This window comes from Astatotilapia calliptera, chromosome 8 (genome assembly GCF_964374335.1).
Source record: "Astatotilapia calliptera chromosome 8, fAstCal68.1, whole genome shotgun sequence".
Lineage (NCBI taxonomy): Eukaryota > Metazoa > Chordata > Actinopteri > Cichliformes > Cichlidae > Astatotilapia > Astatotilapia calliptera.
In genome coordinates this window covers 15288778-15305664 of record NC_137429.1, presented here as the reverse complement: position 1 = coordinate 15305664, position 16887 = coordinate 15288778, and the positions used below count along the sequence as shown (strand labels likewise).

General features: G+C 41.0%; 1 protein-coding gene across 10 annotated transcripts in view; it reads right to left on the bottom strand.

Annotated features, from left to right (window-relative positions):
• LOC113019373 (MAGUK p55 subfamily member 3-like) overlaps nt 1-16887 on the bottom strand; it is a 28403-nt gene that overhangs the window by 8698 nt on the left and 2818 nt on the right. For 8 of the 10 annotated variants that reach the window (XM_080305492.1, XM_080305493.1, XM_080305494.1 and 5 more), the window contains exons 2-11: nt 5637-5798; nt 5223-5341; nt 4283-4360; nt 4107-4187; nt 3523-3660; nt 1997-2078; nt 1497-1582; nt 1329-1403; nt 433-629; nt 264-328 (exon numbers count right to left, since the gene is read on the bottom strand). In XM_080305492.1, coding sequence (XP_080161618.1) covers nt 264-328; nt 433-629; nt 1329-1403; nt 1497-1582; nt 1997-2078; nt 3523-3660; nt 4107-4187; nt 4283-4360; nt 5223-5341; nt 5637-5673 — 958 coding nt within the window. In that variant the 5' untranslated portion in view covers nt 5674-5798. Of the gene's footprint in view, nt 1-263; nt 329-432; nt 630-1328; nt 1404-1496; nt 1583-1996; nt 2079-3522; nt 3661-3745; nt 4188-4282; nt 4361-5222; nt 5342-5636; nt 5799-16887 lie in introns of all 10 variants that reach the window. The other 2 variants (XM_080305497.1, XM_080305496.1) reach the window with 2 other exon arrangements.

Genomic DNA, 16887 nt, shown 5'->3' with positions numbered 1-16887 from the left:
TAAAGGAGAGAAACCATTTTACTACTGCATCTTTTTGATGAAAGAAAAGGACTTGCATCATTTCATCTTTTAAATTGGATTTAGGAAATTAAAGTGATGGATTATGCATTTCCCCCCCTCAGAGATTAATCTTTGATCCCCTCCTTCTCTTTATAATCTCTCTTTTAGGACCTCCTTGGATAGATTAGACCCACAACAGAAGATGTGTGTTGAGATCTAAGAGTCTAAAACATTTGCGCTTGTATATAGTAAGTAATGCTTACATGTGGGAGCTTTTGGGGAAATGGGAGCAGATACGGAACCCATTTTCATCCTGTATCTCAGTCGCCTGGGAAGAAAAACAAACATTTTCAAAAATGTATTACTGATTTAAAAAAAAAAAAAAAAAAGGCAGCTTTTTAACATCTGATACACAGACTTGATGCAAGCTACCTCTCCTGAAACTGCACTGAAGGGATGAGGGCAGCACGCAGGTTACAGTCGCCCACCCTCTTGGCCTGCCACCAGGTGGGGTCTTCCTGGCTAACAACCTGAAGAACGTCACCCCGTTTAAAGGGGAGTCCTGCCTCTTGGCACGGGGTTGCTTTGTCCTCAAAAGGTGTGTAATCAAATAAAGCTCGGATGTAGACCTTTAAAAAGAAGGAGGAATATTCTGTTAAAAAACTTTATCATCTCTGTATTTATTTAACTTTATTCATTATATACAGAAAAGTGTAAGATACTTTGGTGAATACACATATAGCGCTGTGCAAAAGTCTTGAGCCACTTGTCAGTGTGTCTACACCTAACAGACGACTAAGCCAATAACAATTTTAAACTGTATCTTTAGACACTTTGTTACTATCAGCCTGACACAGATCCAAGATCCAGCTGAGATCTGACACAGGCTGAAGCAACAACTGGTCGCTGAAGCCTCATCAGGCTTTTATTCCAAGGAAAGAAAGCTGAAAATGGACTGGAGAAAAAGAAAATCTGTGGCAACAGGTCATATGGAGTAATGAACCCTAATTACATTTTTGATTCCAATCGTTATCAGTTTGCACAAAAGAGACCAGGAGAGATACAACAGTGAGTGGAGGCTCTGTCATGGTTTGGGGTATTTATTTTATTTTTTAAATGAGGGGTGGATCATGACATTTATTTATTTTTTTTTCCACAGTTCTGTAATTCTGCAAGTTGCACAATCAAACATTTGCTCATACGCAACACTAAAGGGCAAGGTAAAGAAAAGTAAAGTGGATACATGTGAATAAACCTTGATGAAGGGCTGAGTGGTTGTGACCGTCCATAAGAAAAGCCTGCGTACTCACGCAGCAAGCATTCCTAACCTTGCTTTCTTTCATTTTATCGTCATCTGCAACAGCTGGGATGATTTTCAGTGTGATGGAGCCTTGTGATTGGGACTAAAAAAAACAACAACAACAGAGCACCACAATGATCGGCTGCCAGCTACAAGAATCATAGTATCTGAACTAGTCCAATTCCACATTTATTACCAGTATCTGACTAATTTCATCTGGCCTTTTGTGGGTTATCAGGTTTCCGTTGACCTCTCGAAGCTCATCCCCTACATGCACCAGACCTGGAAACACAAGCACAGCACGCAGGGGGAATACAGCTAAAGAAATGCCCAATTCTTAGAATACAAACCTGAAATGTGAACAAAAGACGATTTTGTGTTGCCAGTATGTCGATAACATTACTATGGCAACATCCAGACGCAAACCTAGTTTATATTCTCAAAATATGCAATCTCGTGGCACTAATCTCATGGATTTGATTTCTGTTACAGTTCACAGGGTTACGCAATGTAATCTACTGACATCTCTCTCAGTATATCAGTAGTGCTAAGAAGGTCCCACTGGGTAGCGTTAGCATCCACGGTAATAGAGATATTATAATACAATAGTGCTGTTCCATTACGCATTTGATTTTCCACATAAAAAATATCTGGCATTTAAAGTTCAGTAGAAATGTTTTGCAAACTCAGTCTCACCACTCCGGTCAGCTGCGCCTCCCCTCATGATTCGGGCCACAATTACAGCTCCTGTTGCTTCATCTCTCCGAATAGTCGCTCCCTGTTTATACAAGCATGCACATTAATAAATAAGATGTATTCATAGCAAATCTCATCCCAAAGTCACTAAGCTGGCCTAATCCTCCGACTGGAGGAAGAGGCTCCCAATTTGCAGCTAGTTGTAATTGGAAAGATCAATAACTGACTGAAGCTAAATGTCAAAATGGTACGTGAATGAAGAGTCTGATACCCCATCATCAATATTGCCTACTTGTTTGTGCTTCTACTTAAAGTTCATGCAATTTAATGACATTTAAATGCTGTAATTACAGGTTTTCTAATTGCTGCATCAAGCAAAAAATTTGCAGCCCACTTTAGCTTCAATCACTGTTTGCTACTCTGGGTTACATTTTTAGCTTTAAGTAAATCATGTGTTAGTTTGACACTTTAGAAAATGTGATGTACTTATTTCCTTTCCTACTGAGAGCTGGATGAAGAGATAAACACTAATCTCATGTCTGTGTACTCACAGCATGAAGGTGCAGTCAGCAGACAGTTAGCTTAGCTTAACAGTCTTAAATCTGGAAACAGCCAAGCTAACAGTTCCTCCCCTATGGACCAAGTGGTCTGTGAGGCTTTGACAAAACTTCTGAAGGTTATATTTTACACTCAGCCAAAGTCTAATCTACAGCTAGCTGCTTGTTGATATAAAAAGTAGGATCGCATTAGCCGTATATATTTTTTCTGTGGATTTCGTAGACACTCATTCATACTTCAGATTTATCCAAGACTGTTCATTGAAGTTCATTAAAGTAAAATTCTTGAGGACAGGATGAGGTTTTCAAGTTGTACAGTGTAACATTCTTGCATTTACGTAGCACTTTGTTCTTCTTACCGACAAATCAAAGTATTAGTAAGTTATACAACTTATATAAGAGACAGCTGTTGGTTTAATACCCCACTACAACAACTTCCTTAAAAATAGTCTGCTTTGATGATTTTTTTCCTGCTATACTGCAGAGCGTCATTTGCAGCACATCGCCCTCTTTTACCAACGTTTGAAAACCTCTGGACGGAGAAGGAGGCAACCAGTTTAAGAGTCAATAAATATCTGAAAATGACCCGGCTCTGTAATGTCTTCTACAGCCTCCTGTACACAGGTTCTAACTTGTGAATGAAGCAGTGGGTGCCGGCAGGTTGGGGTTGATCTTTTCCACATACGAGTATGACTGCTCCTCTTTATCGATGCCCTTAATAAAGTTGTTTCAAACTCCAATTGAACAGGTTCAAATAAAGATGTTGATTTCACCTTCATAGGAAAATCTAATATCAATCATCAGCACATATTTGATACTCAGTAGGAATATTTCTTTGCTTTTTTGTGCGCGTTTCTTATAATCTAATTTACTGAATCTGTTTCATTTCTCTTTTATTTCATTAGCAGTAGTTTTCAAAAAGCAGGTACTAGTTTAATGAAAAGCCAAACTGCACCCTTAGACACTTACCAGTGGCTCCTTGTTCTTCACCAGCCGAACGATCTTCACAGACTCTTCCTCCAGGTCATCGTCCAGATCGTCTGGGAGTGGTGGCAGCACAGGGTCAAATTTTTTTTGAGCCACTGTGTCATGAGCCGATAGCACTGCCTGAATCACAAGCCAAGATTTAGGAGCTTGATCAACAGAGATAAAAGGATCCAGAAAAGAAGGTTACAGCACGTAGGAAACATACCCGATTTCTGGGGAAAAGAAAACTGAGGGAATAAAATGAACGTTCTGATTCCACAGCTATCATCAATTCCCAGAATGCTTCCCAGACAGCCAATAACCTGAGCATAATCACTTGATCAGAGTAATTAGGCAGTCTTGTGTGTGTCTAGGGGATGGGGAAGGGGTGCAGACAGCTCTGACGGTGGTGTTATGTAATAAATGTGGAAAAATCAGAGGTGTGCAGGGCAAAAATACTGTGAAGCAGCATTATTAAAGAGATCAAACCTCAGAAGGAAAGAGAGCAAGGGAGAGGTATGGTCTAGCATTTAACAGCTTCTTTACGCAGGCTGAAAAAGGCTGAGTGTGTGTGTGCGCGTGTACACCTTGAGATGAGGAGTGCTCAAGAGGAGCAACAGTTCTTGCTCATCATCCTCCAGTGGCCCATTCTGAAGCTCTTCTGCTAGCTGGTGATTGAAATCAGAAAATTACTGCTTTAAGTATTTCAAAGTATTCTTCTAGTCACCAGAGAAAATATATATTCACTTCTAATTGCACTTACATCCTTTGCCAAACAGGAGGCACTGTGCAGGACTGGAGTGGGGCTGTGTTTCTCATACTGCTTCAGTTTTTCATGGATCTGGATGTAAAGCAAGAAGCAACAAAACCACAAATGCAGATCATTAATTTTTAATGAAAAACAACAACAACAACAACAACAACAACAACAACAACAACAACAACAACAAAAAAAACCATCATATATGATGTGTACCGTTTTATAACCAGCCACTATGTTAGGTAAAGTTGTTCAACTGTTTGTTAACACAAATATCCAATCAGCCAATCACATAGCAGCAGCTCAATGCAGACATGTAGACAAGGTCAAGACAACCCGCTCAGGTCCAAACTGAGCATCACATCGAGAAGGAAATGCGATTTAAGTGACTTTGAACAGGGCATGATTGTTTGTGTCAGACAGGCTGGTCTGAGTATTTCTACTGATCTACCGGGATTTTCCCACACAACCATCTCTAGGGTTTACAGGGAATAGTCAGAAAAAGAGAAAATATCCACTGAGAGGCAGTTCACTGGGTGAAAATGACTTGTTGATGTCAGAGGAGAAGAATCAAACTGCTTCAAGCTGACAGGAAGGAAAAAGTAAGTCACGCAACCACTCATTTAATGGTTCGGTTTTTATATAGCTCTCTTCTGACTATACTTGAGCACTCAAAGTGCTTTACACAACATGTCTGATTCACCTATTCACACACTTTCAGAGTTTTTTTCTGTGCTTTGTGTCCAACATCCAATTGTAGATGGACGGTTTTGGAACAACTCATGGTTCAGCGGTGACCCATGAGTAGATGTCATCTACACCGTAGCAATTAAACTTAATGTGCATGTACAGTAATCCAGCATGTGTGAAAAAAAATAAAATAAAATAAAATGTCTGAATCACAAATACAGTAGTCACTTCTACTCTGATGTATCCACTATACCTTCATGAGGTATCCAATGCTTTTCTCGCTGAAGACATCTTTGAGGAAGACCAGGTCTTCTTTGTGGTTGGCATCAGGGTGAAGCTGAGACGTGAGCAGAGCCAGGATCTCATGCAGCCCTTGAGTATTTAAAAAAAAAGAAAAAGAAATCATGCTGTATATTTATGACTGAGTCAAAGAACAATTTCTATCTAGAAATGCATCGTACATAATAACCACCTTCATCAACAAAGAGACTGTATGGATTCTCTCTTTAGCTCACCGATGTTTATAATAATATGCTTTTCCATATCACCGCCCTTTCAAATTCCAACAGTTTATCCACATTAATGTAATAATGCTTTATTCCAGCACATAATTTATTCATAACTACATAAAAAGCTTCAGACCATGAACGAGCCTGAGCACATATACCTGTGCTTGCAGATACGATGGGCATGGCTTCAATCATTCAGAGGCGGCAGGAGGCTGCGGAGAGGTTGGAGGGGGAGAGAGGAAACAGTTCTCTCAAATAATTCCCTCTTCTGTTTTGTTTTGTTCCTCACATGAGGCCGAGACAGAATCACAGAGAACAACCTGGGATGAAAACAAAGAACACAACATACGGCCATATCAGTGAGGACGCCTCAGAGCGCCATTAAGAAACCCAGGACTCATTGTGAGATTTGTCTCTGTGCACTGCAACTTCATGTACTATTTCTGCATCCAGCACCTGATATTTGGCAGTCATGTGCATGTGACTAAACGCACTGGTTCTGGATCTTTTACTGTGTTATTATCAGAATGTCATTATTTTTAACTCACTGTAAGATTAAACAAGAGAACAAAAACAAACAGATATGCTTCTTTTAAAAAACGTCCCTGGCAACAAACGTCTGGTTGATTGTGAAGCTTACAGAGAGGACAGCGAACTCCACGCAGCACATAATTGGTCATTTAAAACCAATACCCAAATCTGAATACATTTTTCAAAGGGCAGTCCTGCTTTGACAGTGATGAATGGACCCATTACTGCACTCAAGTTCCAGTATAATTAATATTTGCTCTCATTACCGAGGCATAAAGCATTAATTTCATTTCAAACTGTGCGACTGCTCATTTGAAGAGAAGCAAGGTCAGATAATGATACCAGGCACTTTTGTCCAATAGGATTCTTTACCTTGTCACCATGACAACACTATAGTATCAGTGACTGATAAGCTTTTTGCAGTTAAACAGAGCTGTTTCACATTGAGTAATGAAAGTCTTTAATAATGTTGCATTCAGGTCTTTTGTATATTAGAATACTTTTGTCACAATCATTCATGTGCAATCATCATACATGGCTTCCCTTCTCACTGCCAGATACATTTTTAACCACACTCCTCATTAACTGCCAATGAACACATGTGGCTGAAGTGGTGCAAGCTTCACCTGCAAAACCAGCTATTTTTGGATAATCCTGATCAAGGTTGCAGACTAAACAGAATACGTGTTTAGATGGAGAGCTTCTACTTTATTTGCAGGGCATTCAGAAAATTGTCCTTGGGCTGAATATCCTGGCTGTCACAGGCCAAGAAAGAACACACTCTGGAGGCTGCCAATCTATCAACCAGCCGCACTCACATTCACATCTACAGCCAGTGTGGAATAATCTAACATGCATGTCTTTGGAATGGGGGATGAAGCTAAAGCACCTCAAGAGAACTCACTCAAACGCTGGCAGAACATGGATGGATTCGAACCCAGGACCCTCTAGTTGTGAGGTGATGGTGCTAACCACGCCACCTGCTGTCCTGGATAAAGTGGAAGAAAATGAATGAAGCCTTATGTTTAAATGTTTAGATTGGTCCTCATTGACTGATTTTGAAGTGTAAGTAAAGAGTTAAGACGAGTTAAGATGTCATTAATGAATCTTGTTTTAGAGAGCCCAGTAGCTTAGATTTGGCCCAATGTTCATCCTCCAACAGGACAGTTACCAACACAGCTGAGAAACTGCAAGCTATGGGCATTCAATTTGAAATAGCATTGCAGATGTGACATTCAAGTGCCAGATTTCAGTTGTAATGCATCCCTCTTTTCTCACATTTATCCAGTTCAGGATTGTGGGGTGCTAGAACCTATCCAGGCTGTCATAGTGCACCCTGGACAGACCAATTTATCACAGGACTCTGTAGGAGAGGATGAACTTTTAAGATATAGGCCCAGAGTTGTTATTTTTTATTGTTTTATTCCGAGAAAAAACTCTAACCAAGTCTGATCAAACTGGCTGTTTGTTTCCAACAAGATGCCCAAGTTAAGTTTGACAGTTACTTCACAGGCCAGGTAAATCATAATGTTCAGTAGGTAATAAAAACAGATTTTTAAGATCAAAATTAATACACAGACATATTGGCAGATGTGTTTTTTCCTCTTTCTGACACACAAAACAAACAGATTTCTCTAAAATTTGTTGTGTTTCATCATTTACTCTGCCCAAGCCTGCTCAGATCAGCTGGTTGTTGCCAATAAGGAGGTTGTATAGTGCCCTCTGGTGGACAAACTATGCAATGGCACAGATGACATGACTGAAGGGTGTTTCTCTTTGCTTTTAAATTACTGGCTGTTATAAATACTGGTAATGAATGACCAGAGAGTGGCCATGCAATCCCTAAAGCAGCTTGCTGTGAGCACATTCTGCCTTTAGCTTGACCGTCAGGGGGATGAATCCTGCTGAGTCAGATGAGGTTACAGACTTGACAGGTAATCCTTTTGAGAGACTTAAAAAACAATAGTTCTGCGAAACAACCATTCCTTTTTAGTTTTTCCACTTCATTCATTTTTCAACCTGCATCCTGACCTTTTTGTTTTTGATGTTTTCCAGGAGTTTGCGGCAGAGAGTCAGGGGGGAAGTCCAGTCATTAATTCTGACAATGAAAGCAGTTTTCATTACCACTGTCATGTTCTAGTTTTCCTTAAAAGGAAAAATAAAAAATCGATTATTTTAGAAAACCAGCCTTTGATACCCAGAAAACTCTCCCTTAATCTAAAAATCAATCTCACCTGACTCACATCCAATCACGAACCCTCGCATTCTTGTCACTTAAAAGGGCAAAAACTGTCGATATAAACCTAATGATGGTCAACCACGACCACGCTGGTAAAACCTTTAATACAAGAAGAAAACTGTATGTCTCTTAATACTGGACTATGCCTTTTCCTCTAGAGCTGTTGGCATCTGTTATTTATTTTAATTAACAGTCCCTATATTAGTGCAGCAGGTGGAGCAGCTATTCCCACAGACCAGCTGCTACATACCTGCTCACCCTCATAACTGCTCCTGGAATTGCTGGCTATGTAGGTGGGAGGCTAAATCTCCCCTCTGAGCTTAGCTCACAGCTGTGGGAGAGACTCATAAAATACCAGGTGAGCAGAGCGCACAGTGTGTATGCAGAGTCTTCACAGTCTCATCCTACACACATTCCTTCATTACCGACAGTGCTGAGAGGCCATGCAGCCGATTGTGTTACAATCAACTCATTCCCATCACATAAACGTATATGAGTAAACCAGCATCTCTATGGAGATGAATAAGGATGTTAGTTAAACAAAGGGCTGTCTTTTTTTAAATCTCTGCACATTTTCTTCACAGCTTGAAAGAATCTCTGTATAAAAGACATTTCTTTGTTGTATAATGCATATTTTCCCATCTACACTGGACTAAAATTTATTCCAGTCATCCAAAGCAGTGTTTAGAAAAATGTCAACCAAGCACGACACAAACTTTCACCTCTCCGCATCACTTTACACCACAGACCGTACAAGAGACAGAGCCCAAACTTCAAAGTCAACCTTTGGATAAGTCTAAATCTAACTCTGGGTTTTCTGTACTACAAAGGTGGTTCACTTCTTACCACGGTAAATCACCATGGTAACTCATGCACTGAACTCAACCTGCCCTGCAGCAGGTTATGTTTCAGATTAGAGATCAGAGGTGTGAAATCACTGCCTACTGACCAATCGATTCTCCAGAAACAGCGTGACCATCTTGAGAAGATTCCTGAGACCTCTGTCGGAGGATAGGAGGGAATTTTCCAGTAGTGTCTAAAGTCTTCATGTTATCCTGATGAGCAGGATAGGACAGATTCTTGGATGCAACTTTATTCCTTAACCCCCCCTCCTGTCACCAGTAAAACAAACAAAAACATTGTATTATTATATAAACATTAATATATGATCCTGCACCTACCTTATCTATAACATTTAATATAACATTAAATGTCTAAATAGATCCAGTTTAGTTTCAGAGCTCTGATGTGCAGCCGTCATGTTAGAAATCAACAGCAGAACTGCTAAAAACAATTTCACAACAGGATTAATACAGGATCTGAAAAACAGTGCACCTGTTTCTACTTGCTGATCTTCAATTAAATTCACATGTAGACCAAGCCTGTATTTAAATTCTGAGTATATTCTTAAAGAATATACTCATTGCTTGCTCTCAGACTGTTAAACACCAATTAACTTAATAAAATACTCTTATCATCAGATTTCCCTTAATGATTCAGCTGTGATTCTGATACGCCTGTTATTTTCACAGTTAGCTTATCTGGCTTTGCTTGTAGGCTTCAAATAGACTAAAATTCTGTAATACAGCAGGTCTTTTCCAGTCTTGCTGACCAAAGCACTTAAAGGTCGAGCATTCATACAGAGATTTGATTCTAAACTAATGTTCAGTACCTTTTCCTTTCACACACACTGTTTGTCTGGAGCATCTGTGTTGCTTTCAATCTGCGTTATGCGTTTCTTCTTGTGTAAAATCAGCCACTGTGATTGGTTAACTGCTGCCAATGTCTTCCCTTTCACATGAACCTGCTCATAGCTAGAATGAGAAACCCTGCGTTAATTTAGCATGTGGATAAGCAGCTTTGTGTGACCGTTTACATTGGTATAAGTGAATCCAGATAATGGAAAGATACCCTGGCTATGTCGAATGTGCTTTGTGGCATGCGGCCCAGGTCTGAAAAGTAAGCTAATTCAAAGCTCAACTTGCTTTCTTTATGACAGCCAGCAGAACAAAAACTGCCTTTTCTGCTAATAAAGAAGCCTAACGCCACACTTATCTTAATATAAGAAAAAGTAGCATAGTTTCTGTTATTTATTTGCTTTCCTGTTACTTTGATGCAGTATGAATGGAGGAAAAGCTGTACAACTTTAGAAAATACAGTTAAGTCTAAAATTTATGCTCTACTTCACTTCTATTCCACTACTTATTCCAGAAGCTGAAAAACAAGTCGATGACTTTGTGCAACATTAGAAAAACATCATCAGAAGTCTATTGGGCCACATTTAAAACAAAAAGAATCATTTTTTTTAAGGTAGAAGAACACTTCTCCGACTTCAATCCCCAACGTATGTGGAGAGGACTCCAGACCATTACAGACTACAGGACCATCAAACCCTTCCCCACATCCTCTGATGTCTCCTTCCTCAACGAGCTCAACTTTTATGCTTGTTTTGCGCAAGGGAATCCAACAACTGCAACTAAAGCAGAAGGGACTCCGGACCACCAACCACTGACTCTCTCCCTCACCGATGTAGGAGCGGTGCTGAGCAGGATTGATGTCCACAAGGCTGCAGGTCCTGATGGCATCCCCAGGCGTGTTCTCAGAGCGTGTTCTGGGGAGCTTGCAGGAGCGCTGACAGATATATTCAACCTGTCCTTGGTCCACGCTGTAGTACCGGCCTGTTTCAAATCTACCTCCACCTCCGTCCCGATTCCCAAACACTCCAAACCATCAAGCCTCCATGACTACCACCCAGTAGCCCTCACCCCCATCACTACAAAGTGCTTAAATCGGCTGGTCCTAGCACACTTCAAATCCTGACTCCCCCTCACCCTGGACCCCCACCAATTCGCATACCGTCAAAACAGGAGCACAGGGGATGCAGTCTCCATCGCACTGCACTGTCCTCTCACACCTGGACAATAAAAACACTTACGCCAGGATACCGTTTATAGACTTCAGTTCAGCGTTCAATACAATCCTCCCCTCACAACTCATCAGGAAACTGACAAACCTAGGCATCAGTGGGAACTGATGTGTAAATGGTTACTGGACTTCCTGACCAGCCGGCCCCAACATGTCCAGCTGGATAACCGCTGCTCATCTACCATCACAATTAACACCTTTGTACCACAAGGCTGTGTGATGAGCTCTTTCCTCTACTCCCTCTTCACCCATGACAGCAGACCTGCCGATGGTTCCAACACAATCATTAAGTTTGCAGATGACACCACGGTGATTGGCCTCATCAGTGACAACGATGAGGCCGCCTACAGAGAGGAGGTGGATCGTCTGGCTGAGTGCTGCGACACCAACAACCTGCTGCTCAACACTGAGAAGACCAAGGAGCTCATCGTGGACTACAGGAGGAATGCTGACCCACATCCACCCATCCACATTAAGGGGACGGCTGTGGAGCGTGTGAGCAGCTTCAAGTTCCTGGGAGTCCACATCTCCGAGGATCTCATCTGGACGACCAACTGCTCCAAAGCTGGTCAAGAAGGCTCACCAGCGCCTCTTCTTCTTGAGGACTCTGAGGAAGAACCACCTGTCCTCAGACATCCTGGTGAACTTCTACCGCTGCACCATCGAGAGCATTCTGACCAACTGTATAACAGTCTGGTACAGGAACTGCTCTGCCTCGGACCGGAAGGCATTGCAGAGGGTCGTGAAAACCGCCCAGCGCATTGCCGGAGCACCACATCCTGCCATAAATGACATCTACAGGAAGCGGTGTCTGAAAAGAGCTCGGAAAATCATCAAAGACCCCAGTCACCCATCACATGGCCTCTTCAACCTCCTGCCCTCTGGGAGGCGCTACAGGAGCCTCTGGACTAAGACCACCGGGTACCGGAACAGCTTCTTCCCCACAGCTGTCAGACTCCTGAACTCTGCCTCCTGACATCTGACCCACATTAAACTCATGGACTGAACATACACACACCCACAACCACCCATAACTGAACACACACACACACACACACACACACACACACACACACACACACACACACACACACACACACACACACACACACACACACACACACACACACACACACACACACACACACACACACACACCTGTACCATCATACAGACAATAATAAGATAGACCGAACCACCACTCACAACTGCTAGCACTTTATATAACCTATGTAGAAATTAGTCACATATCTCACTGATCTAAACTGCACTACTGTAAATTCTGTACAGACAATCATTCTGTAAAATAATAATTATAGTTCTACAACTGTTTATAACTTGTATAGTTTCATATTTCTATCCTGTTCATAATTTGTACACTCACTACAGCCTGTACATACTTATAATTATAGCATATTCATAACATAACTTCATACTATGTACATTATAACATACCCATCATAGACCCATATTTTGTACCCTCATACCTATAATAGACCCATTTTTTTAATATATATTTTGTAATATATCTATATTATTGCTAAAGCACTTTCTGGATGGATGCAAACTGCATTCCATTGCCTTGTACTTGTGACATGTGCAATGACACTAAAGTTGAATTCTATTCTATTCTATTTTTCCTTTCAGCAGCAACATTTCCTTCGAGTTGGAAATGACAAAGTAATCCTGCAGCAGTTTCTTGTGGTTTTGAAGGCTGGCAAATCAACCCGCCTCACATCGACAAACACACCCCTGACGTTCGACAACAAAAGACAGAACCGCCTGATCAGCACAATGACAGTGAAGCAAGCCATCAAGCTCTCCTCCAATTTCATTACGGTTAAGATGCAGGACTGAGATCTATCACGCTCGGGAATTTGCCTCGTTACTGCAGATTATAATTACACAAATCACTTACAGCTATTGGGGGATCATTTCTACTTCTGGTAGAGTTTTTAAAAACAATAACCAATTGTTTTTTGTCATCTTGAGTCTCATATTCTGACAAATTAACAATAGTCTTGGGTTCATTATTTGTCACGTTCTGTCAATTCTTTGTCACATTCCCCCCTGATAGGCTGATGAAAACATACTCGCTGCCAAGGAAATGTCTTTTTTGGAAAATGTTGATTGAAGACAGGATGGCGCTATGCCAGAGTGGCAATTAGAATGAACCGCCACAGCACAAACAATCCTTCATTTGGCTGGTGACAAGTGCCCAAGGCAGCCAGGCTGGGGCTATATTTGAAGTGTTTAAAATATAAGATTTAATTGGACTGCTGAGTGTTGTTGAAAACAATCTGCTTTGAAAAGCGTTAGTAAATATTGTAAAGTGAGCCTCTTATTTTGCTGTGATCAGCTGAAAATGAATGGCATTACTAATGGTAACCACGGTGCATTTTCTACCACAGTAACACACTCAATCACACAATGGTCACCTGTGTTTGGGAGTAACTTTAGGTTTAATGTCTCAAAACAAATAAAATTAAAAATTAAAAAAAAGGATATTTTAATCTGCCACATAGGCCACAGTAAGTCATTATTGCTCATATGAGAGAGGTGGTCTAGCTCTGGCTAAAGATAAACGCACTGGAGACTTTGTTTGTTACACCTTACTATTACTGGGCTGAAACCCCTTCACTTTCAGAAATCCTCATAGGTGCTGGAAATATTCCTCTGAGATTCTGATCCGAATTGACAAGATAACATCACACAGCTGCTGCAAATTTGTTGGACACACATCTATGACGTGAATCACCGCTTCTACTACATCTGTTGGTTCAGATTTGGTGACTGTGGAGGCCATTTGAGTGCAGTGAACTCAATTTCATGATCCAGAAGCCATCAGAAGACACGTACACTGTGGTCCCAAATAGATGGCATGGTCAGCAATGTTTAAATGATGTGCGGGTGCTTAACTGTTGCTCCAAGGCAGGCTGGATCCATGCTTTCATGTTTATGCCAAATTCTGACCCTGACCAATTCAGTGTTGCAGCAGAAATCATTGTCAGACCAGGCAGTGTTGTCCAATCACCATTGCCTAATTTTGACGAGCTTTGATGGCCCTGGTGTGGTCTTCTGCTGCAGTAATTTGTCTGCTTCAAGGTTTGACGTGTTTAGAGATGCTCTTCTGCATACCATGGTTTTAACAAGTGAGTATTTGAATTACTGTTGCCATCAGCTCAAAGCAGTCTGCCCATTCTTCCCCGTCCTCTAGCATCAACGATACATTTTCACCCAGACAACTGCTGATAACTGGATTTGGGTTGTTTTTTTTTTTAATCCTAGTAAAAGTAGAAAGTGATCCAAGTTCTCAAATAGAAAGATATTAAAGTACCAGCCCATTTACAAGAGATGTGATATCGCTCCCTATCTGAGTAAATCTCCAAGTATCCAGAAGAGTGCAAATACACAGCACCTAAGCTGAAGCACTGCTCAAGCCTGACATGCCCCTAGATCACTCCTATGATTGTCCCTCATTCAGGGTTGAGCCATAGCAGGTTGGCAGCAGACTGGAGCAGTTGGGCAGATACCCTAATCGGCCGTCATTGTTTGTTTTCCCCGTAATGAAACTTGACATGGGAATTTCCAAGTCAATTAGATGGGATTTAAAAAAAAAAAAAAAAAAAAAAACAATGAACAAGGAAAACATTATCTGCACAAAATGTAGACCGTGTTTAAGATGCATTTGAAACTTTCCCCAAAAACAAGAATTGCATTTTAAATGGCACTCACCGTGCATCGAACTGCACGGACACAACGTCGGATTAGTTTGCCGGACTGAGCAGTGCCACCAGCAGCTTTCTTCCCTCCCAGGTTAACATCCATACGCCTATACTGTGGTTAAGTGTTTTTGTACCACTGTACTCTGACACAGCTCATGTACAACTGTTCATTTTGTGGATCAATAAACTGCAGAACACTCACATGCCTGCACAGCCCAACTCTGTCCTATGCATCTGTCGTTTGATGGTTCAAAACACAGTGTCCTGCTCAATTTGATGACCAACTTAATAATTAACCTTAATACATCACCTCACTTCCTCTGGGGTTTCCCGCTTTTCTTCAGGCCTATGCTCCACTGAACTCTCTCTCTTCAGTTATGAAAGGCTGGCGAGAGCTTAAAGCCGACATCTTTCTGTGCCTTTCATTCACTGACTGTCTTCTAAATACGAAGGGTTCCCACTGGCCATATGGTGGTATAATCTAGCCTCTTTGATTGAAGTTGGCAGTGCTGACAGCTGTGTGCATCGCAGAGGATTTTGGTGAATACAATGAAGCACTGAAAAGGAAAATTCAACAGCAGCAGGGATGTTTCAGGGAAAAAAAACCCAAAACAATTAACCTAAATTAATTAACAGTATTTTGATGGGTTCTAGTTTCTAAAGCTGTTTTACTCCATTTTATGTCTCTCCATACAGAGCTTTGGCTTCTTTATTCAAAATAGTCCCTTGGAAGCAACATGCTATGTATTTGCACTTATTTTCTGACACTTCAAACAAAAAGCTGCTGAAACAAATTCTGTGATTTAAATTAAATTAGGTTTAAAACAAAAATGCCTTTGAGCAGGTGACTATATGCCACATGGTTGAAATACAGAGGCTTGGGTTCTCTGGCTCGGTTTCTTCTCCTTCCTGTCTAATCTTCACAGCTACAGTGTCCAATAAAAGAAAAATGCCCCAAAAATTATCTTTACAAAAGTGAAACCCAGAGGAGCTAATTCAAATAGCCTTCAGGCCGAGGAGCAGAGCTGAGGATGGTGCGTTTCTGTTTTTTAGGCCACCCCCTCGCCATAAGTCAATTTTAGCTAAATTTATAATAAAGGTTTGAAACTGTCAAGTTATAAATGGGAAAAAGCCTCAAAAAGCCCTTTTTATGTTAGATTTTTGATATCTACATTTATTTAGTGGGGTTTAAGATGATCAGCAACAATATGAATCAACACCTGGCAGCCTGGAAACTTAACATAAACAGCCATCTTTGCTGAACACAAACTTCAAACCAATAAACTACCAAGACATGATACAATTCAATTCCATTATATTTATACAGCACCACATCATAACAACAGTCACTTCAAGGCTCTATACATGCACTGTTGGTGATCAGTGCCATTAGACTAAGCAGTTTTCCTGTCTTCCAATCATCCTGCTCAGTAACAGTTGAGTAAAGACAGGTGACTGCGCTGAATTCTTTCAGAGACAGAATTGTAAATAGTTGCAGCAAACAGACTGTCCAGAAACTGAGCATGCAAACCCTCAACTTAACTCAACCCCCTGACTTTCAACTGCACACCTGCTCAGTAGGCAGCAACCAGTCTCCAAACAATCACAGTCCAACTCACACTGACGCAGTCACTCTCATATGGGTTTCTGAAAGTTTGCAAATAATTTCAGACTAAACGGGGCTTCCAAACACTCTGCAATCAATCTTGGCTAAATTGAAATCCTGTTTTTGCAGCAGATGACTTAACTAGTTGCAAACTGCTTGAACCCTGGTTTTACTTTCATTTAAAAACTTAAAGGTTGCCGAGCACCTGTGTCATTTTGCAGTTAAGTCACCAATCTGCACCAACTATGTCACTATTTATGTTGGAATTTCTGCTTCAAATCTAACAAAATCTGGTTGGAATAAGCGTACACAGATAATATGAAGTTCTGTGCATGTAGATGGCAACACATTTGCAGCAGATGACAACAGATTTCCACAGATTT